The 26,298-nt window shown below is 40.7% G+C and overlaps 1 protein-coding gene across 1 annotated transcript in view; it reads right to left on the reverse strand.

Moving 5' to 3' along the window:
- The window catches only part of nt5dc1 (5'-nucleotidase domain containing 1), a 547,161-nt gene that overhangs the window by 55,493 nt on the left and 465,370 nt on the right, over positions 1-26,298 (reverse strand). The window contains exon 9 of the mRNA XM_060850687.1: positions 9,012-9,130. Coding sequence (XP_060706670.1) covers positions 9,012-9,130 — 119 coding nt within the window. The remainder of the gene's footprint in view (positions 1-9,011; positions 9,131-26,298) is intronic.

Raw genomic sequence — 26,298 nt, forward strand, 5'->3', positions numbered from 1 at the left:
ATGAAAATGATCAAATATAAATACCGCAAGTACAAAACGCTAAAAACTTCTTAAAAGATTCTTGAATGGATTGCAATGGAACAGCTCTAATTTTCTCACAGGTTTTCTTCATATTTTTTTTTCATCAAATGAGTCAGCATCCCAACTGTAATTGTACCTTGGACACTTGGGGTTGATCGGCTTGGGGGGAGGGGGTGGAATGGTAAGGCAATGTAAATCAGTGAGTGGGTTTGGGAGGCTGGCCTACAGGTTAGGGAGCTTAAAGAGCCAAGGAAGAGTTACGTAGGAATAGAGAGTGGTGTGTGGAAGTGTTCCTCTTCTTCTTAGACCACAAGAAATGCTATAAAAGCAATTTACTGATATACTGGAGCTTCTCAGCTCCTTCCAGCTGCTGCAGTTCACAAAGTCCTGATAACTGAAAGTCTGTTAAAATTTGAGCAACATGCCCCCATCAACATATTTAAACAAAGGACCTACATCGCAAGTAGTTAAGTTATCGTTACCTGATGCCAATAAAGCTGGAAATGGAAGAAGATGTTTGAAATTTAATCTTATTTCTGCACACCCCTTGCCCTTTGTGGTGAATTAAAATAAACCGCAAAATTTCTAGGTTACGGTACTTTGAAACAACATCTTCAAACAGACTGTAAATCCACATGCTCTGTGCTGCACAGGCTTCAACCTTCTCATGGAGGTCCAGCACATCACCTCCGAGGTCCCAGTCCACTTCAGAGGTCCAAACTCATCCACTGAACCCTATCTGTAAATGTGCTGAACTCAGTCACTAGGTCATCAGCCCCATGTCTTCCTAATTTTTAATTGTACTACATCCAATAGCTAAAAGACTGTTACAATATTCCTTCTCAACAATATTCCCAGATTTGGCATCAGTGACTGAAGCTTATATCATGAGTCTCAAACCTTTGCTAAGTATAAACAGGATAAAATACAAAGTTACCAAAACTTTATTACCCCAAAGGGCAATACTGATGCAATAAATACACCTCCAAACGGACCCCACCACCAGGGATATATTTCCCTCCCTCCCCTATCAGCGTTCCGAAAAGACCACTCCTTCCGTGACTCCTTCGTCAGGTCCACACCCCCCACCAACCCAACCTCCACTCCCGGCACCTTCCCCTGCAACCGCAAGAAATGCAAAACTTGCACCCACACCTACTCCCTTAATTCTCTCCAAGGCCCCAAGGGGATCCTTCCATATCCGCCACAAATTCACCTGCACCTCCACACACATCATCTATTGCATCCGCTGCACCCGATGTGGCTTCCTCTATATCGGGGAGACAGGCCGCCTACTTGCGGAATGTTTCAGAGAACACCTCTGGGACACCCAGACCAATCAACCCAACCACCCCGTGGCTCAACATTTTAACTCCCCCTCCCACTCCACCAAGGACATGCAGGTCCTTTGACTCCTCCATCGCCAGACCATAACAACACGACGGTTAGAGGAAGAGCGCCTCATCTTCCGCCTGGGAACCCTCCAACCACAAGGGATGAACTCAGATTTCTCCAGTTTCCTCATTTCCCCTCCCCCCACCTTGTCTCAGTTGAATTCCTCGAACTCAGCACCGTCTTCTTAACCTGCAATCTTCTTCCTGACCTCTCCGCCCCCACCCCACTCCGGCCTATCACCTTCACCTTGACCTCCTTCCACCTATCACATCTCCATCGCCCCTCCCCCAAGTCCCTCCTCCCTACCTTTTATCTTAGCCTGCCTGGCACCCTCTCCTCATTCCTGATGAAGGGCTTACGCCAAAACGTCGAATTTCCTGTTCCTTGGATGCTGCCTGACCTGTTGCGCTTTTCCAGCAACACATTTTTAGCTCTGATACTCCAGCATCTGCAGACCTCACTTTCTCCTCCTGCAACAAATACAGCCTACATCAGCCACAAATGCTGAAGGCAATTTTTGGGACATGCTCCAGAAGGTTGCTGCCAGTGAATCTGATTGACCCAGATTTTCCAATGGTCAGTAATTTATGTGGCGTAGATGGGAGTGGTGGTTGGGACCCTGCAGAATTGCTAATATAACAGACTCTGGGGGATGTTCTCGTGGAATTGAAGATTTCACTGGGCAATTTTCCTTTCCCTGGAACCCTCCAAAAGCACCGTTTAAATCAGCGCCCTACTGCCTACACATCTAGTATCCTACCTTCCAGCTTAACTTAGGTGAAGTGACTGTACGCGATACTGGAACTCCAAGTCGTAAAATATGTTAAAAAGGGTGTAGAAGTCAAGGGTCTTCCCTTGACTATCCCGCATTGAGAAGGACTTGTAACATTTAAAGCATGACTCCACATTTCTGATAGGTTTCACCTGTCAGAAACGCAGAGATCTTTCTTAACATAAAAACAGAAGAGCAGAGTGGCAATCTGTATGTGACTATTGTGCCTCAGAAAGTGTGGCACAAACTCTACATACAGCTGACTGACTGGGATCATTCCATACAGGCTGTTGCATCTGGAATCTTCGGGCCCATATGGTTCCAATAGCTCACTTGGATAAATCATTGGGGAAGTTGTTGAATAAAATAAATATGTGGTTGGCCCCAGGAAACATTCTTTTTAATCCCTAGATAGAATGAGAAACACTTAATGCAAATGTTCTTTAAAATTTAGGGAATCGGTACTTTGCAAGTGCTTTCTTAGCTCGTGGTCCCTGCTGTCATCAGAAAAGTACTGGAACCATTTATAAAGACAGGCTTTACACACCACTTTAAAAAGTGTGACATGATGAAAATATGTCAAAAGAGTTAAAAGGAAGAAAAATACTTTTGCCAAATTGATTCAAGTATTTGAGGATGTAACTAGTAAGGTAGACAGAAGGGAACAAGTAGGCATTGGATATTTTGGATTTCCAAAAGGCATGATTCAAGTTGTCACATGAAACAGTAATGATCAAGGGATCATGAAATAGAGGGTGAGTATTAGAAAATAGGTTAATGGATAGGAAACAAAGAAAATCAGACATTTTCAAGCTGGCATCTATGGCTAGTTCAGTATTGCAAGAATCAGTACTTGGGCCTCAGCTATTTGTAATTTATATTAACGATTGAGACAAAGAGACAAAGAGTAATACATCAGTTCAAAACTAGGTGGGACTGCAAGTTATGAGGAAATTAGAAAGAGACAGAACAGAACCATAGACAGATTAAGTGAGTAATCTAATGCGATTAACAGAATAATCGATTTGTGTGTGGCAAGACTCACAAACAGAAATGTTGCAATTATCAAGATAGATGCTTCAGTGATGTTGGTTGAGGGGTGTAGGCCAGGATATGAAAGAAAAAGCCTCCACAAAGGATAAACTTACAGAAAGCCTGGGGGAAAACACAGAAAAAAAATATTTTTGGAACAGATAGCATCAATTATGAATAGGATTTATTCATGATAGTGGGGTGTTTTCATTAATGATTTATTACATTGAGGTTGAGACAGTTTTATTTATGAGGGCGAGATCTGGCTAATTACTTTAACTTGCTTGCAGGAGGCTGAGAGTGACAACAGATGGAGGATTTGGTTAATGTGAAGACGGGACTGGGGAATACATACTTGACCTCATTCTCACTCACCTGACTGCTGCAGGTGGGTCTGTCCTTGACAGGATTAGTGGCAGTGATCACACCAGTCTTTGTGGAGACAAAGTCCTGTCTTCAAATTAAACAGAACACCTTCTATGGTTGCTCTGTGCCCCCTGCAAGCAAGTTAAAGCACGAAGACAAGAGACACAGTGAAGCAGCAAGTCCTCGCAAGTGAAAAGAATTCTCTCAGTGACCTTTGCAGACAAGTCCCAGTGAACTACTTTTTCATTTTTCCCTCGATCATTTTGTGCCTATCTGCATGGGTGTGTAGATGGAGCTTTATAAGGGGTGAGAGTTTTAACCTGCAGACTTATATGTTGACAGTTCACCATTCACGATTGGATGTGACAGGACTACAGAGTTTAGATCTGATCCATGGTTGTAGAATTGCTTAGCTCTATCAACTCTTATTTCTGCTGTTTGGTATGCAAGTAGTCCTGTTTAGTCCAGGTTGACACCTCATTTGTAGGTAAGCCTGGTGCTGCTCTTGGCATGCCCTCTCGCATTCTCCATTGAACCAGGATTCATCCTCTTGTGTGATGGTAATGGTTGAGTGGGGGATATGCTGGGCCATGAAGTTACAGATTGTGTTGGAGTACAGTTATGCTGCTGTTGATGGCCCAGGGCATGTCATAGATGCCCAGTCTTGAGTTGTTAGATCTACTACTTGGCCATTTCCTCCCCATTTAATAGAAAGGATGTGATTGTTTTCACAAGAGCCCAAGATAAGATTGAGACTTGGAACATCATACAAGCTACTCAGATGGCATAGGCGGTGATCAATATTGATTCCAATTTCCAAATTGCTGAGAATTAGAGAGATCAGGGCTAAGACAAGATTGTCTCCTAGTCTTATTCTTTCTATCATTGTTGCAATTGTTTGGATGTGGTGAAAGTTCAGCTCTAAATGAACTGAAAATTAAACTCAAGGCCGGGGGTGATGTGCAGCATGTGTAGATCTTAGTCACTTTCTCTCTGGTCAAGCTACCAGGAGTATTGCTGATCCTAATTGCAGCTGTCGAAAGGCAAGTTATTAAATAATATATACTCAGACAGAGTCAGTATGGGTTAAATTAAAAATAATATGAGCTCTGTTAGTGTTTTGTAAGGCCATTATGAACTACTTTATATAATTGGATAGAAATCCAGGATGAGATTTTTGGCATTTTGAATTAAAATTATATGGGAGGGAGAAGGTATGCAGTGCTCTATGTAGCTCTGGGTAATGAAGCTGATGTGAAGGCATATATAGGAAATTGGCTCTTGTACACATTATAAACAGTGCAAATGAGGTACAGTCACATAATATCAGTTGTATAGGAAGGCATCTAGCCCAGATTAATTAGAACAAGGACTCAAAGAGTCCCTATACATTCTGGCTGTAGTTGTGACCTTTTTCTTAGTTAAGTTCCAGAGTTTTCTGTTTCTCCTGTCAATTATTATCAACATCTTTCCAATTATCACTGAAGTGTCAAATAGGGATAAACAGCTTCATGGAATACCACATATGAATAACCTCTCACTGATGATTAGATATTCCTGTTGTTGGATTTGGTCTGAAAGTGGGACAGCTTGGAGGAGAGAAACTGTAACTAATGACGATGGGGAAGTCAGCCAGATTGTCTGACAATCAGGCAGGTTGCTGGCAGACATTACACCAAAATTAGGACCCAGGACCAGCAGCCAAGAGCTGCCAGTCAACCAGAGGCTGCAGATCATGAGAGTACCATGGCACAGGCCTACTCCTGCTGCTGGTATAATAACCCTAGACCCGCAGAAGGAGAGTCACCCATGGAAAATGTTAGAAGTCTTTGGATGAAAATCTCACAACACCAGGTTGTAGTTTGACAGGTTTAATTGGAAGCACTAACTTTAGGAGCGCGGCTCCTTCATCGGATGGTTGTGGAGGACACAATTGTAAGACACAGAATTTATAGCAAAAGTTTACAGTGTGATGTAACTGAAATTATACACTGAAAAGTGAGTTAACGGGGTCTTACATGGATTCATGCAGTTTTTTCAGCAAAGTACAATGTAACTCTGCAAGTTCAAATTCACTCCACAAACGTATATGCGTGTGTGTGTGTGTGTGTGTGTGTGTGTGTGTGTCTGTGTCTGGGATGGGGGTTGTGACTGTGAGAGAAAGTGTATATATGTGTGTATGCGAGTGTAAAGTGTCTAAGTCTGTGAGAGGATGCATACATGTGTGAAAGTGTGTGTGTCTGAAGGAATGTGCTTGTGTCTGGGGTAGGGGGTTGTGAGTGTCTGTGAGAGAGAGTTATATGTGTGTGTGCGTGAGTGGAAAGTGGTCTAAGTCTGTGAGAGGATGCATGTGTGAGTGTAGGAGCGTGTGTGAGTCTGTGTGAGTCTGTGTGCGTGTCTGTATATACATGTGTCTGTGTGTACGTGTGTGTGTAGGAGTGCCTGTGTATGTGTACAGTACAATGGTGGTCATTTTTTATGTGAAATGAGCCCAAGGTCTGTGTATGTGTATAGTACAATGGTGGTCATTTTTTGTGTGAAATGAGCCCAAGGTCCCAGTTGAAGCCCTCCCTATGGGTAGAGAACTTAGCTATCAGCCTCTGCTGTAACCTGGTGCTGTGTGATTTTTAAACTTTGTACACTCCAGTTCAACACCGGCATCTCCAAATCAAGAAGTCTTTGGGGCTATCATCTCGTTGAGTGGAGATCATGGCAAGGGGCTGTCAGAAGGAAAGGTTGGTTCTCAGGGTGGCCTCCTCAGCACTTTGATCTCATCTCATTGGTTCACCAGTTGGTTAGGCTGACTCTTTGTCCTCCTGCCTGGGGCTACAATAATTGCAATTCTAGAGGGATGAAACCCATAAGTGGTCATAAATTGAGAAGGCGAGGAGGTAGTGGAGCTCTCATCTGGTATCATGCTACCTAATTAAAATCCCCTTCTACTCCTGGCCTTCTACCAGGTCTCCTGACATTCTACCCTTAGTTTAGATTCAGCCAGAACTTGGTTCCAGGCATTATTCTAGACTTGTCAAGTGATGAAACAAAAGTTGTATTTCAGTGAAGAGATGAACTTAACTGCCCTAATTATCAAACTAGCCTTCAACTTAGTATAGCATAATAGAGCCTGAGGAAAACTGAGCTGCTCAGTGAATCACTGGGAAAGCCCTCCAGTGACTAGTCAGACATTATGCAGAGGAAGATGATCATGATTGTCACAGGCCAGTTGACACAGTTCAAGACACTAGCGCATTAGTTCCTCAGGGAGTGTCCTCAGTCTAATATTCTTTAACTGCTTTACTGGTGAGCTTTTCCACATTATATGGTCAGAAATAAGGCTGTGTGCCAATCATGTCAGTGCTCACTCTAGTGCTCTTCTAGTAATGAAGCAGCTCATGACAACCTGTGAATGCCATAGCAGAAACTGTTGTTACACACAGACTCAGATGCACAGGTCTTAGGATAGCAGCTTGTGTCAAACAGGCATTCACTGCAGCTTGTTAGCTGGGGAGAAGGTAAACCATAGGATTAGAAAAGGCTATGATTGCTGAAAGAGGAGAAGTCGGGGTGGCAGAGATCCACATCACTCACATAGTACCCAGAGCTGCATTCTGTTTTTGCTGAGCACCACAGGTATAACAAACATCAACCTTATCAGGCCTCTTCTTATGTCCAAATGCTATTATGGCCCTATCCGAGTAGACATGCAAGAATTCAAATTCTCCTGATCTGAATAAGATGGGATATCAATGAAATCTCTAGAGACAATATGCTGATGGATAGAAAGCAAGCTGAAATGACAACGCTGAATTTAACTCCACTTGGGAGGTAGAATTCCCCTCTTGAATAGCAGCACCACTGTTCAGGCTTCCATCATTAACTATTTAGAAATCACTATTGACCAGTAAGTTGAACCAGACCAGTTTAATACTACAGCTATGAGAATATATGATAGATATTCTGAGATGAGTAGCTCATCATCCGATCCTTCAAAGTCTCCTCACTATTTACAAGCTTAAATCGAAATATGACAGAATTAATAACACTCACATAAATGGACAAAGCCACAAACCTCAACACCTTTCAATTGAAAACTCTTTCTTCCATCAGAATCAGCGTACCTTCTTCATAGGTGCACCTGAGGTTCACTAACCGTTGTATTCATCTTAGCAACTCACCAAAATTATATCAACAGCACCCCATTCTTGTGACTTCTCCCAAAAGCAGCAATGCTGTAGGAATGCCAAGTTCAAAGATACCCTTCAAGTCATATCCAATCCTGAAACTCCCTCCTAATAGCACTGGAAAACACCCAATCACTATAAGGATGTTTGTGGTTTAAGGAGAAGACCCATGTTTTTCAGGACAGCTAGGACTAAGCAATTTTAACTGAAGAACAAACTATTAACTGTGGATAGATGCTGCAATGCCAATGGACAAAATCACTCATTATATCATGCAGTCTGATTCATACAGTTGCAATAGGAACTTCTGGCTGGATTGCAAACCTTGTTTACGACAAATTGAAGTTTACACAGCAATTAAAACCTTTGATAATACTCATTTATTTAACACATGTCAAAACTCAATCTGACCAGGCATTGTCCCAAAACATCACCCACTAAAGTGGTCAAGTTAAATTTGAGATAAACAAATATTGCTTTATCAATGATGATTATAACCAAGACTAATATTCAGTGTGAGTACTGATAACAGTCATTACCTTGAGGCATAGCACAGCTAAGAATGAATTAATTAATCATGACAATGAGCCACGGGTACAAGTCTTTCTCTTTTCGTCCCTTTCCCCTATAATTACCTTGTCCACCACCCAAATAACAAATGATTACTTTATTGTTATTGGAGCAACCCAACAATCTGTAGAAGTAGCCTGTGTCAGATTAGATTTAGATGGAATCAGGTACCCAAACCAGTGTTGGAATCCTCTGATGATTTAATAACAGTTGATGCTTTCAATTGCTGCTCTCATCAAATTTGCCTGCATTTAGCAGGTTTGGGCATTTTAAATAGGTCAGCAAGCAATAGAAATTAAAACTGACTTGCACATCTCTTTTAAAACTGCTTGAAGACACAACGCCAAATTATTTATAAGTAACCACAAATATATCAGAATAAGTAGGATAGAACAAAAATTAAAATAAATTCATGCATTTGATGACAGATATTGAGAATTAGCAGAACTGTAAATCATATTACAATAATATCCAGGGTTTTCCACAGTTTTTAACAGTTTTAGAGCAAATCTACAATAAGGAAGAGCCAACTTCCATTCTTTCTAAATATCTTTTAGTTTTATCTCCTGTGAGTAATATCTTGGAAATGGTTAAAGAAAATCTGGGAGTAAAAGTGGCTGCAGTGAATATTTTACTGTTATTAGTCTAATTCAGTTGTTATATACTCAGCGTACCTTTGGGTCTGATTTTCCAGTTATCTTTTTCAGTAGGTCATTAAGATGGCTCCAGTTACCTTGTGAGTACCAGCCAGGTTGTTCTAATGAGGGAAGTGGCTCCCTTTCCTCATCGTTAACTGCGAATAAATTAGAAGAGTTTATCAAAAATATTAATATTTTACTGATTTATTTTAATAATAGACATATACATTACTGAAATAGAGTGACTTTTGTTTTTTATATTCCATCCCATTTACTGTTTCACTGAACACACAATTTGCAATGTAGACAAATAGCTTTCTGAACATTACAATCAGATTCTGACCTCTTCCCATAGTGTTACCACAACTGCAGCATTCTGCCCTTTTTAGTAAATGACATAAATGGGTAAAATTGACGACCTTTTCTGAAGCTTTTGACCTGGTAACACTTAGCAACCTGCAACCCATTGACGATCAGACCGTAGCCAGCACCAAACACAGTTTCCCCTTATTACCTTTTTCAGAATTCTGAAGGGGCCATTTTCTGTGTCACATTGGCTCTCTCTTCTGTCACCCTCAATACTTTTTGCTTTAATTTGTCAGGTTTTCAAGATGATGCTGGAAATGCGACACTTGCTTTGTCAGCTCTTCCTATCCCACCATCGAATGTCCCAAACAATCTTTCCAAATGAAGTTGAAATTTAATTGTTCTAATTTCAATTCAATACACAGTGAAGTCTGATGGAATATGATCACTGTACAGGTCGTTCTGCTATAACATGTGTTTTGTTAACATAAATTCACTATAACGTGATTGACGAATTGGGGAGACTGTTTCTAAAGTGTGAACTTTTAAGTGTGTGCTGGCTGTAAAGCGATTACATTACCAACACTTGAAGCGCTGTTTCTAAAGTGTGATATTTCTACAATGTGGGGTTGTATAAGAAGGCAACCATCGTGCCATAGAAGAACTACCTGTACCGTAAATTTGTCTATCATATAGGGTTCTTACGGCTTCCTTCACTTACCTAAATCTTAATTTTTATCCAAAAGTAAAGGAGTTTTCTTATGAGATGAGGAGGAATTTCTTCTCTAAGAAAGTGGTAAATCTATGAAATCCTTTCCTGCAGAAGGCTGTCAAAACTGGGTCATTAAGTACATTCAAATCTGAGGCAGGCAGATTTTTAATCAGTAAGGGAATCAGGGATTATGAGAACTAGTAGGAAAGTGGAGTTGAGAGTTAGTAGATCAGGCATGACCTCATTGAATGGCGGAGCAGACTCAAGGGACTGAGTAGTACTACTCCTATATCTTGCAGTCTTATGCCGTTGAAACTAATCAAATTGTGTCCATGACCAATAGAAATATTTCCTTTTGGTTGGGCAAAGGAGAATCAATCATAAAATTTACAGCATTCATCTTCCTTAATGCAACATACCTGTCACTGAAAGCAACTGCACACACCAGAAGCTGTCACAGTGGCCTTCATTCCAAACAGCTCAGCATGCCTTTCCTATTGGCTTTCAGTAGGAGGAGAGCCTTCCAAAGCTGGCCGCCTCTACCAGTAAGGAGCCCACAGCTGCTTCTGGGAGCATGGAGGGTATCTGATCCCTGACGCGGGGGTGGGGACATTTCTAAATCTGGGTAATGGAGCACCAAGATTGGTGGCTGTGGGTCTCTTTTACAAAGGTTCACTAAAGCCTAGTTCCAGGGATATTGTATCAGGCAGGCTCAACCTCCTGTCTCCAGACAGCACAGCATGGAAGATGGACAGGGCTGGACACAGAGTGAGCACAGAGAAGGAGCAGCAGCTGAAGAAATGCCATTGGGGAAGGACAGCAATATTTTTGATCATGCCAGACCTCTGCTTGTGTCTATGTCAGTGGAGCTGAAAATGTGTTGCTGGTTAAAGCACAGCAGGTTAGGCAGCATCCAAGGAATAGGAAATTCGACGTTTCGGGCATAAGCCCTTCATCATTCCTGATGAAGGGCTTATGCCCGAAACATCGAATTTCTTATTCCTTGGATGCTGCCTAACCTGCTGTGCTTTAACCAGCAACACATTTTCAGCTCTGATCTCCAGCATCTGCAGACCTAATTTTTTACTCTATGTCAGTGGATACATGCACAGATGTGTCGGTGACCTGTTGCGATCATTAACATTATGGCCTGGTCTGTGCACGAATGAGGGCCATTTTGTGAATGAACCATAATAAGCTCTGGATAATAACCCGTTCTCAGGAGTTACACTAAAACTTCCTGAATTTATTGCTCATGATAAAATATTTCACAACAACCTGGTATGAATCCACATCCAGTTATGTCACAGTCCTGTGTAAAACTAACAGCCCTTCACACTCTATCATCTGAGTAGCAGAAATGAATGCCCTATCTACAGAAATACACAACATTTCTGAACCTACAATATTCATAAAATAAACATAGATCTTTTCTAAACCAACCAAAACAGCAAAATATCTTTGAGCATCTCAGCTGTTACACAACATTCATTACTCCAAAAGATGAAAGATATTTAACTTTAACATACTATCTTGCCACTATTTTATCAACACAGAACTTGAAAACACACTGTAATTGGAGATATATTTCACTGTTTCTTAACAAAAAAAAAATCAGTTAAGACAAATAAAGTATAGCTTGAATTCCTCATTGTCAATTATTAAAATCACTGTTTGCAGAAAACTGAGCACAGTGATGTATAAAACAAAATGCTTCTCATTTCCGAGTGTAAGAATTGGAGGAGGACCAGACCACATGGCCTCAAACTTACTTTGCCACTGGTTATGATCATAGCTGATCATTGGTCTCAACTCTTCCCCACAGCCTTAAACAAAAGACTCTCTCAAACTTAATACTCAACAATGGCACACCCACAACCCTCCCAGACAAAGAATTAAAAAGACTGAGTGAAGATATTCTCCTAGTCTCAGATGACTAGCCCCTTAATCTGAGACTGTATTCTTGTGTTTTACACTTGTCAGTCAGAAGAACAAACTTGGTCAAGCCTCTCCTGAGTCATAATTGAAAGGCAGAATACCACAGATGCTGAAAACCAGAAGATGCTGAAAGAAATCAGCAGACCATACAGCATCTATCAGAGAGTGAAACAAAGTTAACCTTTCAGATCTGTGGACCTTTTATCAGAACTGGATAGAGTTGCTGACGTAACAGGTTTTGTGCAAAGGATGGGTAAGATGGGGACAAGACAAAAGTCTGTAATAAGATGAAAGATAGGAATAGTTGGCAGAAGCATTACTCCTGTAGGACCAAAGGGAATAGAGCTGGAATAGGAAAAGAAAGAAAGAAACAAAAGAAGTGCAAAAAGGAGCTGTATTTTTGACTGGAACCGAAAAAAATAAACATGAAACTAATAAAAAGGAAAGAGAGAGAGGGACAAAAGAGATTAACCTCAAAATGATGAATCCTATATTATTGTGGAATGTTAGGTTAAGATGTGGGGTTGTTCCTGAAGCTTACATTGAGCCTCAAAGGAACAGTGCAGGGGATTGAGGGCAGCCTGAGGCATGCTGGAGAATTAAAAAGACAGGCCACCTGAAACTGGGGATCATGCTCGCGAGCAGAACAGAGTTGTCCCATAAAGGATTCGCTCCATCTGTATTTAGTCTCACCAGTGTACAACAGACTACATTGTGAGCAGCGAAATACAGTGGGTGAAATTGAAACACATATAAGCAAGTTGTTGCTTCACCTGGAAGGAATGTTTGGGCATTTGAACGGTGAGCAGAGAGGAAGTAAGAGGCCAGGTTGACACCTCCTGTGTCTGCATGGAAAAGGTTTCTCTGAAGGGGATGGGATGTGGAGCGGAAGAGGAAGTGCTTCTTTTAGTTATTGTTGACTTTTGTCTCACAGTCAATCTGCCACTTTATCTTGAAGATACAGCTCATGAGGTCATTACCTCTTCAAAGCATGTGACCTGTATATATAAAATCCCATTTTTCATCTTACTCAACATCACATGATGTATAACGATCTATTGGAAGCCTACTCCTCTGGATAAGAGCTTAATCTTAGCTCAGGCACTTATGCGTCTGACGAATGGAATATATTTGTATGTAAGTTAAGTCATTGAGCTGGAAAGCATCTTCAGCTGTTTCGTCACCATGACTAGGTAACATCATCAGTGAGAGTCTCCAGTGAAGTGCTGGTGGTATGTCCCGCCTCTTTATTCATAGGTCTCTGATTCTTAAGGTGGGTGATGTCATTTATGGTTTTATTTTCAAGGGAAGATAGATGGGATCTAAGTTGATATGTTTATTGATGGAGTTCTAGTTAGAATGCCATGCCTTTAAAAATTCACGTGCATTCCTTTGTTTCACCTGTCCTAGGATCTGCGTGTTCAAGTCAAAGTGGTGTCCTTCTTTGTTTATATGTATGGAAACTAGTGACAGTGGTTATGTCATTTGGGGTGGTTAGTTGGTGTTTATGTATCCTGGTGGCAAGTTTCCTGCTTGTTTGTCTGATGTAGTGTTTGTTTTGCAGTTCTTGCATGGTATCTTGCAAATGACATTAGATTTGCTGGTAGTATCTAATGGATCCGTTAGGTTCATTTGTCACTGTTGAAGTGTGTTGGTTGGTTTCTGGGCTACTATGATGCCACAGTGTCTGAGTAGTCTGGAATATATTTGTATTTAATAGCTAGTTGTATCAAATATCTTTTGGATGTTTCAAAACAATAATATCCACACTCGGTTTCTTATGGGAGATGACATTAGCATTGGCACATCAGATAAAACATTCTGTTTGATGCAAACTCACATCAGGAACACTTACACGTGTGTCATAGACAGATTAGATATCTATGGCAAAGAGGAGATGGTTAGGATAAGGAGAGAAAGACAGTGTCAGAAAAGTTATGGATATGAACAAGGCAAGGAAAAAAAAAGGTGGAAATAGGAAGAAATCCATTCAGTTGGGCAGTAATAGGGTGAAACAATGGGTCAACTCTGGCAGTCTTGACCCTGGATCTTGGTAAGGAGGTAAAGAGGAGCTACACAGCTTTCTGGTGGTGAGCTTGAAGATGCGAAGGACATTTAATTAGACATGATGGTGTTATACATGAACCCCAATGCTCTTCTGTCCCTGCTACAATTACCTTCTTAGTACACAGATGTATGTCCAACTTTCCTGTTACACTGTCAATTAAAGCTCTGACGTGATGAATTAATCATCAAGCGCTTTACCTTACCACGACTGTAATTAACTCAGTAGCAGGTATGATGTCGCACTGTGGCATGGATGACAGGTCAAGGTGTGGAAGCTGCTTGTCACCTTAGGGTGAGGGTCCCTTGATCAATGGCATTTAGTTCCAGATTGAGTGACGTGGTCATTAGGAAGGAAAGGGCCTCATGAGAGGCACCCACCTGCCTTCATTTGCTCCACCTACAATCCCAATTCTCACAAATTTATCCCGTTGGGTGGGCCAGTAGCTCTTCCTAGGTGGGACATCCGTATGGTCTTAATTCCAGTAGAAAGTTCACTGAGTACTCACCACTGCGTAATTGGTATGTGATTTGGCAGGCCTAGCAATGAAGAGGCAGCAGACATTTCTCACAAGCTTTCTGCTGGCAGGCCACCTTACACAACAGTAACATTCTGTCCAAGTGACTTATGTTTGGCAATGGGGTCATGGTCCAGTGTCAGATTGCTTGCATTTAGTTTCTACAGGATTGAGGTCAGTTTGTCAGACAACAATAGTTTCCCTTTCAGAGTTTCAATAAGATCATCTCTCACGTTTCTAAACTCCACAAAGCATATGCTCAGTTTTCTCAGATTTTCATCGTAGGTCAGCTCTCTTACCAGGAACCAATCTAGTGAACTCCAATGAATGTTCATGCCTCCTGAAATATGTAGACCAAAAAATGCACATATTACTCCTGGTGTGATCTCACCAAAGCCCTGTATAATCACAGCAAGACTTCCTGCTTTGGGTTCTCCAATTGCATTGTGATAAAGGCCAACAATGGCATTTGCCTTCCTAGTTGCTTGTGACTCCTATGCATTTCTATACTCCTTCTAAGAATAGACATGCTTCTCTGAAGATTGACATTTGCAAGTTTTATACTTCTAAAACAAAAAAAGTCTGATTTTCCATTCTTAAAATGAAAACCTAACATCTCCCACATTATATTCCATTTATTATCTTGTTGCTCAATCATATAAATTATCTATATCCCTTTTAGTCTTCCTCCCAACTTACATTCCCATTTAGATTAGATTAGATTTGATTACTTATAGTGTGGAAACAGGCCCTTTGGCCCAACAAATCCACACCGACCCGCCAAAGCGCAACCCACCCATACCCCTACATTTACCCCTTTACCTAACACTATGGGCAATTTAGCATGACCAATTCACCTGACCTGCACATCTTTGGACTGTGGGAGGAAACTGGAGCACCCGGAGGAAACCCACGCAGACACAGGGAGAACGTGCAAACTCCACACAGTCAGTCGCCTGAGTCGGGAATTGAACCCGGGTCTCTGGCGCTGTGAGGCAGCAGTGCTAACCACTGTGCCACCATGCCACCATCAGCAAACTTGGATCCATTACTTTCAATCTGTTCATCTAAGTTGTTAAACTAAGTTGTAAATAGCTGAGGTCCCAGGTCAGATCCTTGTGGCAATCCACTCATCACAGCCTGTCAACTTGAAAATGCCCCAATATTCCCTGCAATCCAATTGGGTAAGGGGAGTGGCTGGAAGTGGGAAGTGAGCTTTCTACTGGAATTAAGACCATACGGATGTCCCACCTAGGAAGAGCTACTGGCCCACCCAACAGGATAAATTTATGAGAATTGGGATGGTAGGTGTAGCAAATGAAGGCTTATATGAATGTAGCAAATGAAGGCCTCTCATGAGGCCCTTTCCTTCCTAATGACCACATCACTCAATCTGGAACTAAACTTTTCCTGGGCAACTATTAACTTAATGGAAGTGGAACCCTCTGAATTCTCTCATGTCAAAGTATTTTTCAGAGCATTCCAGACGCAGGGAAATTGTTCATCAGAATCCTCAATTTTTTTTTTGTAATTCCCACTAAGTCCGCTGTATTTTGAATTGTGCAGGATCCCAATGTGCAATGTCAGTCTCCCCGACTGTCTGACCATCAGAATATCTGGGCCAGTGTTCTAGCTGGGACTTAACTTAGGCATTTTACAGTAGCACGGTGATCCTCTTTGTTTTGCATTGGATCAATGTATTGGAATGAAAAAATGTGGGACAACAGTACATCAAGTCGTTAGTTTCTTAGTCAACCTGTGGAACACATTAAAAAAGAAGCCAATTATGCAAGGCTGTTAGTGCATGGAAAAAATGACATTCACTCGTGAATGAATGTCTACATTCTTTATTTTGAAACTGAGGTTCAGCTGAAGGTCAAACACATCATAAATACTGGCAAAAGGGGAGAGGTTAAAAATAAGCAGATGACAACAGCTGTTTAACATCACTGTTGCTGAGATGCAGCATACATGTGCTACAATATCAACAATGCAATTTGCTGGAACGTTATCGCTACTTTCTGATGTCGTTCAAAGTCTACAGGAATTGTGCAAAGTTCAAGAATGCTGAGTAAAGCACAAGATTAAATCCAAGCCACATATCGATGGCTAGTTTTAATTTCTTTACACAATGCTAGTACATTGCTTAACGGGATATTCATTGCTTTTGTACTTCTAGCTCAGGGCTACACTCAAAGACAGTGGGGATTGTCGACAGAGGACTAGACTGTTCCAGCCCTATCTTTGACTGTGTTCCTGCCAAGTGCAAGAGGCCAGTGAGAGGGCTTCATCTACTCAGTTTTTCTCAGTGTGCAAGTATGAACCAATATTAAAACCAAACGTGTTACAGCACCACAAGAAAAACATTTTGCAAGTCCAAAATCCTTACCATCAATGTTTTCTTCTCGATTTTTACATTGGATCAAATTACGTTATGGTCATTCTTTTGAGATGGTCCTTTACGTTATTGATCGAAACTTACACTGCATCATAAAACCATAAGAAATAGGAACAGGAATAGGTCACACCCTTCAAAGGTTTCTCTAGCATTCAGTAAGATGATGGCTGATCCAACACTCATTCAATTTCCTGTCCGTTCCCCATAACCCTTGATTTTCTTACTGATCAAGAATCTATCTCAGCCATAAATATACACAAAGACTCTGCACCCACAGCACTCTGTGGCAAGGAGTTCCAAATACTCACAATGCTCGGAGAAAGAAATCCCCCCTTATCTCTGTCTTAAATTGGGGCATGTTTATTCTGAAACGATGTCCTCTGGTCCTAGATTCTCCCAAAACAGCTTGCAGACATGGCCTCACCAGCACTGTATACAGGTGCAGTAAGACTTCCTTACTCTTACACCCCAATCCTCTTAAAATAAGGGCCAAAATCAAATTAACAATGCCCATAATCAGGTTTTAGCAATGTTTACATTATTGAGTGAGAAAATAGCACTGAAAATACTCTGAAATACCTCCCTCTTTTCCCTACCCCAGTCTATTATTATGTAATGAATTCTAATACAATTATGATATTCTATTCCAATGAGTGTGATTACTTTGTCCACAGATTTTGTGTTCAGTTTTCTTTCCACTTCTCTAATGACTTGGAAGCCAATTAACTATTTCCATCTGTAATTTTGAAATGGATAATGCTAATTATGTATACTTGTCAGACCCAGATTCTAACCTGTAAGACATGATGTTTGATGTGTCTGAGGGGTGGGGGAGGCACAGAGGAACAGATAAATGTACAGAAACAAATAATTCTTCCTCACCCTGAAAGACTATGCAAAATGAATAGGAAGAGAAGAGGAGAAACTTTCTTGGTGAAGGGACCTCTAACCTCCCATCATCTTTCCTGGGGAACAAGCTTCGAGGAATGGCTGGCAGATTAATGGTAAAGTGATTAAAAAATATTATACATTCTTGTTTTAAAAGGGTACAATGGTGTGTTAAATTTTTGATTTGGTCCATTCATATATGTGGTTTAGCTCATCTTGTAATATCTGATTCCTTTGCTACTTTAAGTTGTGCAGCACAGTGGCTCAGTGGTTAGCACTGCTGCCTCAAAGCACCAGGGACCTGGCTTCAATTCCACCCTCAGGTGACAGCCTGTGAGGAGTTTGCATATTCTCCCCATATTTGCGTGGGTTTCCTCCTGGTGCTCTGGTTTTCTCCCACAGTCCAAAGATGTGCAAGTTAGGTGGATTGGCCATGGGGGATACAGCATTACAGAGATGGGGTGGGTCTGGGTGAGAGGCTTCTCAGAAGGTCGAAGTGGATTTGATGGGCCAAGTGGACTACTTTCATGCTGTAGGGACTCAATCAAGTTTACTGTCTCCAGCAATTTAATTAGGTTGCCTCAAGTTTTTGAATGCAACTCATTGATGTAACTTAGAAGCAGAAGTAATCTCAATACAAACGATCTGATTTGTCACTTTTTCAAAAAAATTGAAAGTAGTAAATCAGGAAGCTCTTTTTTCTTTCAAATTATATCAATGTAAGAACCAAGAGCAGCAATAGGCAATGCAGCTTCTTGAGTCTTCTTTGCCACCGATACGATCATGGTTGATCTCAACTGGGTCTCAACTCCATTTTTCTGCCTGCTACCCTTCAACCTGTTACTAATTAAAGGGTCTGTCTATCTTTTCCTCAAATTTATTCAATCTCCCAGCATCCATCACACTCCAGGTCAGTGAATTCCACCAGTGCACTAGAAACAATTTCTCATCTTTATTTTAAATTTGTTATCCCTTGTCCTAAAACAATGATCTCTCATTCAATATTCCCCACATGAGATAACACCCTTTCTACATTCACTTTGTCCATGCCTTTAGCACCTTATCTACTTCAATTAGATCTCTCATTCTTCTAAACCGCAGAGAATATTGGTCTAAACTGCTCGATCTCTCTTCTCAGGAATTCCTCTCCTTCGAATCAAGCTGGTCAACTTCCTCTGAACTGTATCCAATAATAACTACATCCCTCATCAAATAATGGGACCATCAGGTGCAATCTCACTAATGCCTTGTACAACTGCAGCAATACTTCCTTACTCTTATACTCTTTTCCTTTACCATAAATGCCAAAATTCCATTTGCCTTCCTCATTGCCTGTTGTACCTGCATGTCAATTTTCTGTAATTCACAAACAAGGACACCCAGATCCTTCTGCACTGAAGCACTCTTAAGTGTATCTCCATTTTGATAATAAGTTGCCTCTTTATTCTTCTGACCAAACGTTCTGTTGACTTCTATTCACTGTGATCACTGTCAAACTTATTGATCAAAGATATAAAATAGTCTACAAATTCAGAAATCTGCGTAGATTTTTAATTTACCTCATCTCATACATATTGCAGCAAATCTCCACATCCTGAATTTATGAATATGTCCATTCAATAAGCAGATTGGGCTGACCATCAATAGACACCCCACTGAGAAAATGACAGTTCAAGGAATCAATCATGCATCACAGTAATATAAAGGTTTATATAACCAGACACTCTTAAAAATCTCAAGGTTTCTAACTATTTTTAGATCGCTTCGAGACAACTTTCAAAGTCCCAATGAGTCTATTCATTTTTTAATGCCTTTTTACAACCTAAGAGTGTCTTCCTCTCACCAAAGTGAACCTTTCCTTCAATAAAGGTTGTGGGAACAGATCCTTAAATGGGTGTCGTATTTGCCAAAGTTAAAAACCACAAAACACCAGGTTATAGTCCATCAGGTTTAATTGGAAGCACTAGGTTTGAGTGACGCTCCTTCCATCAGGTGGTTGTGACAACCACCTGATGAAGGAGCGACGCTCCAAAAGCTAGTGTGCTTCCAATTAAACCTGTTGGACTATAACCTGGTGTTTTGTGGTTTCTAACTTTGTACATCCCAGTCCAACACTGGCATCTCCAAATTATTTGCCAAAAGGTGAGAAATACACAATGTTCTTCCAACACCCATCCCTCTCATCCTCTTGCCCCAAGGAATCCCCATACCCTACCCATGCAACCCTCTCCACCAAACCCCTATCACCCACATTTCCCATGCCAATTTTGCATTCTTCTACCCAGCACCCTTTTCTCTCCTTTATGTATGGTTTTGATGAGTGCAGTTCCAAACTCAAGAATGAATAATCACAAATGGACAATTAATACTGGCTTTGGCCAGCCATACCCACATCTCATGAATGAATAAAATCAAATCTAGAAGTCACTATGCACATAGATGAAAAAAAAAGTTATATTATTTAATCCCTATGTTGCAGGCTGCATTTTTTTGATGAAGGCACTGTCACTCATCAAAAGTAAATTTTAAAACTTGTTGGCAATTCTTGACAGATGGATATTTCTTGACAAGCTGCAAATTTCCAAGATGTTATACACCATTTATACACAATCTACTCCACAGTTAACAGTCAAACAAGGTACCTGCACCTCCTTCCCCTAAAGATATATGATCCCCATCCTAAAAGATCACTAACCACCTCCAAGGTGTCGTGGAACTATATCCATAGGGATATCTCATTTCTCCAAAGGAGTATTCTAGCTAAGTAAAAGAAAGGCAGAGTACAGACCAGCTCTTACCTGATCTAATTTCCACACTCTGGGTACTTCTTTCCAGGAGCTCCACATCTAATTTTTGTGGAGACAGTGAATAACTTGAATGGCCAGCTACTCCTGGGAATCATGTATGTATGAAGTTTGGCCCCAAACCAATTCCATCGCTGCAAAAATTAAGCGGTAAGAAACTTGCAATTCCTTACATCTTCCAACAATTTAACCACCTCCACATAGCCACCTCCATCCTGGCAAAGATTGAGGCCTCCACATTTCATTTTCAGGACTATTAATCTACATCAACTTGGTGCCACTGAATTCCAATACCAAGTTAAAAAGCTTAACATTTATATCTCAGGTGTTATAGATCAGACCAGACCAGACCTCCTCAAATATTTTAAGAAGCTAGCCTAGACCCTATTTTTTTTCTTATTTTAAAGGTAGATGTGAAGTATGTAGTCCAGATATGATCTGACTGGTCAAAATATTTGATATTAAGCAAAACACAATGTATTTAAAGATGATAGTTAAAATACAAACAAAAGAAAGAGGAATTTAGAATAACAACTGTTGGAAAACTTAACTGAATAATAGATACAGTACCTACTACTAATTAATTGTTGCAATATAGTAATATCTCATTCCCACATCCCTAGCCAAAAAAGCAAATTCAGACACAGGTTCTTACAGGCAGTTTCCAATTCAGGAGGGAAAAAACATTGAGAGATTCAAGACAGAATCATTCGTTGAAGCTTCTAGCTCTGAGACCCCAAACAGCTTCAGCTGCTAAAGCTAACAAAATCTAGAAAGCCTGCTTTGAGAAAGCTGGCCATATCCATTCAGGCAGCAAAAAAATCTCCCAAGGCCTCCTAAGCTGTTTACTTACGTTGTCAGTAGCCAGTTCAGTACCTCTGCCTTTACAACCTCTCTTCAAAAAAAACCCAGGACAAAATAATTTTGTAAAGTGACAGCATCGTCACACAGAGTGCTGCTACAAATCATTTTCCTTTTAAAGGATCCTCCTTAAAAGTGTATTCTATTTCATATACCATACAGAAAAAAACCCCTATAATTTGAAGTACATGCTGCCAATGAATTTTTAACTAAAGATTCTTAACATTTATTAAGATTCATTATTTTCATTCCAACCAGAGCCCTACGTTTGTGAAATTGGACTTGATTTTCTTCAGTCAGGAGGGAAAGGGATCAGATTAAACATTTTTTTCTGGCTGCCATCAACGGTAGTCTATGAATGACAGAAGGTGTGCTTATGTAAAGCTAAGCTCGGTGCTGTTCTCTTTTACTTCTGGAATGAGAATGAAGCTGCCACATTAATGATAAACCTTCCAAATGCGAAGCAACATAGGAAGCCATGACTTACTGTTACTCAAGTATTACAGATGATTATATTTTCATATGTACTCCAAATCATTGCTCCAATATTTTCACTTAGGTATGTTAACCCCATTTGTTCTCTTCATTGTTTAGAGCTTACACATGTTCCATGAAGGTCAAAGTGAAAGGCAATAAAATTTCCAATCTGGCTATTTCACTTTTGAATTTCTCATCAATCTGAGATTGCTTCACAGCAGAAGTAAGGAAACCAAGTTGATTATTTCTCTGTAAAATTAAACAAATAATGCCTAAGAATTTGTAACTGCTTGCAAAGACTGAAGAGATTGCTAATCAAAGTGTGAAGAGAACATTGAATTCTCTTGGGCACTTTTGGGGCTTTTAATTTGTCCTGCTTTTGTTAGCATGACATAGGGGGCCGGATGTTTACACCATTATATCACATGACATGACACTTTCTTTTGTGCAATGGTTACGTGAAGTACAATGAAAGGGACTAATGTAAAAACGTATTGACACAGGAACACCTGAAAGTCGAAGTGCACCATTAGTCAAGCTGTTCCAGTACAGCTGCAACACGAACAACTGCCAATGTAGAAAGTTGCCCACCTATGTCATGCTAACAAAAACAGGACAAATTAAAAGCCCCAAAAGTGTCCAATTTGCCCCTTCATAATAATCGGTAAAGTGGTAGAAGAAATTGACAATGCTATCAAGTGGCACTCGCTGACCACAACCTGTACAGAGATGCTTGATTTGGGTCCTGCTAAGGGCAATCAGCTCAGGGGCTTATTACTGCCATTGACAGCAAGACATTATTTAAATGATAATGGTATCAAGGAGTCCGAGCAAAAATTCAAATCAGTGAGAATCGAGGGGAAAACGCTCCATTGGTTAAATTCTTATCAAGCACTAAGGAAGCTGGCTGTGTTTGTTGGAGACAAATCACCTCAGCAGCAGGACTTCACTGCAGCACTGCAGATGTTGTCCCGTTTCCCCTGGGTGGGACATACAGAACCATAAGACACAGTTTCAATGTAAGATATAGGTTATTTAGGAATGCGGTATAGATGAATCGCTTTACTTAGAGGGTGGAAAAACCTTGGAATTCTCTACACCAGAGGGCAGCGGAGACTCAGTTGTTCATTAAGTTCATATAGATAATAGAGATCCTGATATTAAAGATATGCAAGTATAGAGGAGCAATACAGGATAATGATGTTGAGGTAGAAGATCAGCTCTGATATACTGAATGACATGCTCAAAGGGCTGACTGACTTGCTCCTTTTTCCTTTGTTCCTCAGAATAGTGTCACAGACTTCCTTCCAACATAACGTTAGAAGTAGGGATTGACACTAGTAACGGCAATGTTCAGTCCATTCACATTGAAAAGCCAAGATACTGAAAAAGTCTGTGCCCATATCATGAAAGACCTGACGTTTTGTCTTGCACTGGTAAGTGGCAAGCAACATTGGTGTCATGTGCCAGGCAATGAACTATCTTCCTTGGCATTTAACGCCTATGCCATTACTGAATTTCCCCCACCAACATCCTGTGGGGACAGCTTCCACTAAACAGAAACTGAACTTGAATTTTTATATAAATATTGTGGTTAGAAGAGCAGATCAGAGGCTGGGAACTTTGATGCGAGTAACTCACATTCTGCATGCCCAACTTGTCTACCATTTACAAGTTAGAAGTCAGGAGTATGATGGAATATTCCCCATTTGTCTGGATGAGTGCAGCTCCAACAACATTCAAAAAGCTTGACGCTGTCCAGGACAAAGCAACTGGTTGTTCAGCAAGCCATCTTCCAACATAAACAATCACGCCTTCCAACACTGGTGCAAACTGGAAGTAGTGTACGTTGTCTGCAAGAAACATCGCAGCAACTTGCCAGGGCTCCTTTGAGAGCATCCTCCAAACCTGCAACACCTACCACCCAGAAAGAGGACAGTAGGTGAATGGGAACATCAAAAGCTCTATGTTTCTTTCCAAGTCACACACCACCCTGACTTGGAACTGAAGCACTGTTCTTTCAACGATGCTGGGTTGAAATCATAAAACTCCCTCCGTAACAGCTCCATGGGTCGATCAACATCACATGGACTGCAGCGACTCAAGAGGCAGCATCCTCAATAGCAGCTGGCGGTAGGTAGTAAATATTAGCTCGTTAGTGACAGCTACATCTGAATGAGTAACAAAAAACTTCACACCTTGTACAGAACCTAGTTCAGCAGAAAATGTGCTGCAAACAAATGTCCAATCATTTCAATTGGAACATATCCAAATTTTGATAGGTTCCTGACAAGGAAGTCTTTATTCAAGAATTGGATGATTGCCCCTAACAAATGCCAACTTTTTAAAGATTGCTCAACTGCACATCCCTCTCTTGCAAATGAAGATAACTTCCACTTCACTTAATATACTACACAGTAATATCTGGCTTAAAACCAACAGAGTTACTGGTTGGCCTCAAGACATTGCACAAACTTTACATGTCAAATTTGATTGCAGCATTTTACAGTCAGACTATCCATAACCATAAGTAAAATACAGATGCAAGCTATGCTTCTCATGCATCTATGACCCCTTGGTGAAACTGTAGTCTCGAGAAACCGTATTTACCATGTGACCTCAAATTAGTAAGGTACCAACTGTCACAACACACTAGAGATAGTGTTCCATCAAACTTCGCCAATCCCTGAGTCATCATAAATGTAAAAAATTGATGAAATCACTGAATTGCCAAATTCTCCCTTACTGTATAATTCAAATTAAAAGATTATGCACACCAGATTTTTTTCATTAAGAAAATATCTATTTATTGTTATCAAACTGTTCTTAACCAATGGCAAAAGTAGACATGTTGAATTATACACCAGTAAGTATATAATTTAAACTTTACCACTTTTAAAAACTTCCCATTCATACAGATAGAGAGAGACAAGGCATGAATACCATGGAAGAACAAAGAAAAAGTCAGGGAAATGCAGTTTGATAGCATCAGTTCAGACCACAGACACTGATGAGTTGTTTTCTTTTAATTCCTTTTGATTCCTATGACTCTTTGTTGATGACACAATGTTGCAGGTTCACCAATTCTCAATGTATAATTCACTAGTTAAGAATTCAATGTCTCTGAAGGTGGCTTCCCCTTTTCTATTAATAGGGATTCTCAGAGTGAAGTTTACAGAGAAAAGTCCAGGGAGAATAGCTGTCTGTAGCTATTTATTCCAGGATCAATCAAGAGATTGGTATTTTGATGAGTACTCCTCAATCCATAACAATTGGTGGTAGTTGAAAAGCTGATCTAAAGACTATTGCTGGGCAGAATTGCCCTGAACAAGTAGTACCGATTTGTCCAGATTCTTCTCACTGCTTCAAAGGACAACATGATTTTTACAACTCATAATATGCTCTGGTGACATGCTTTCAAACTGCAATGATCTTTTTTCAGTTTCCTCAATTTAAAATAACATTTTTGTCATCTTTAAAAGGTTGTTGTGCACCTGGATGAACAACCTTGGTCCAGAGCTTCCCTATACGGTTCTTGACACCTGTCCTAGACATGTCAGAAAATCAGCCATCTGGAGAAATCACAGCAATGTAAGAAGAAGTCAATGACCTGCTCGTGTAAGTGCTACCATCGTCTCTGCAATATTTCACACATTTATTTACCGTATCCATCTCCCACCAAGGTTCATGCTTCATCACTCTCACTAATACTTGCAATCTTTCCCCTCACTTGCTGTCACCCATCCTACCATCTGATACAACTAACCTTGCATGCTCTCTGTACTGACTACTCACTCACTCACTCATTGACCTTTACCACAAGGAATACCTGTGCATCTCACTTTTCTCTCCCTTAATATCTGTTCCTTTCTCATTCCAGGAGGAAAGCAGCCTACAATAGGGTAGAAAGAGTCGAGAAGAGTGGTGTGCTGCCTGACATTTAGTTCCTCAGCCCTTATGTGAAGATGATATAAAACTGACTGGCCCGAATGGCTAACTATAAGACCATAAGACATAGGAGTGGAAGTAAGGCCTATCGGCCCATGAAGTCCACCCTGCCATTCAATCATGGACACTGACCATGTCCAAGTTCTAGACTGGTACCAGAGGCTGCCTATATTTACTGTGTCAATACCCAAGTATAGGTTAGCCCTCTTTACTTGACTGAGGACTGCAGACAACGCTGACAAGCTTCCCATCTTAGTGTCAGCATTAAACAGCTTGGCATCACTGCAGTACTGGAGCCTGGCATCGCTGGCTGAGGAGTAAGGCACAAAGGCAAAGCTATGTAGGGAGATTGTGAAACATTACTGTAGTACTGACTTTTCATGGGGAGTGCAATATGCCAAGAAAATTC

Source organism: Hemiscyllium ocellatum, chromosome 3 (genome assembly GCF_020745735.1).
Source record: "Hemiscyllium ocellatum isolate sHemOce1 chromosome 3, sHemOce1.pat.X.cur, whole genome shotgun sequence".
Taxonomy (NCBI): Eukaryota; Metazoa; Chordata; class Chondrichthyes; order Orectolobiformes; family Hemiscylliidae; genus Hemiscyllium; species Hemiscyllium ocellatum.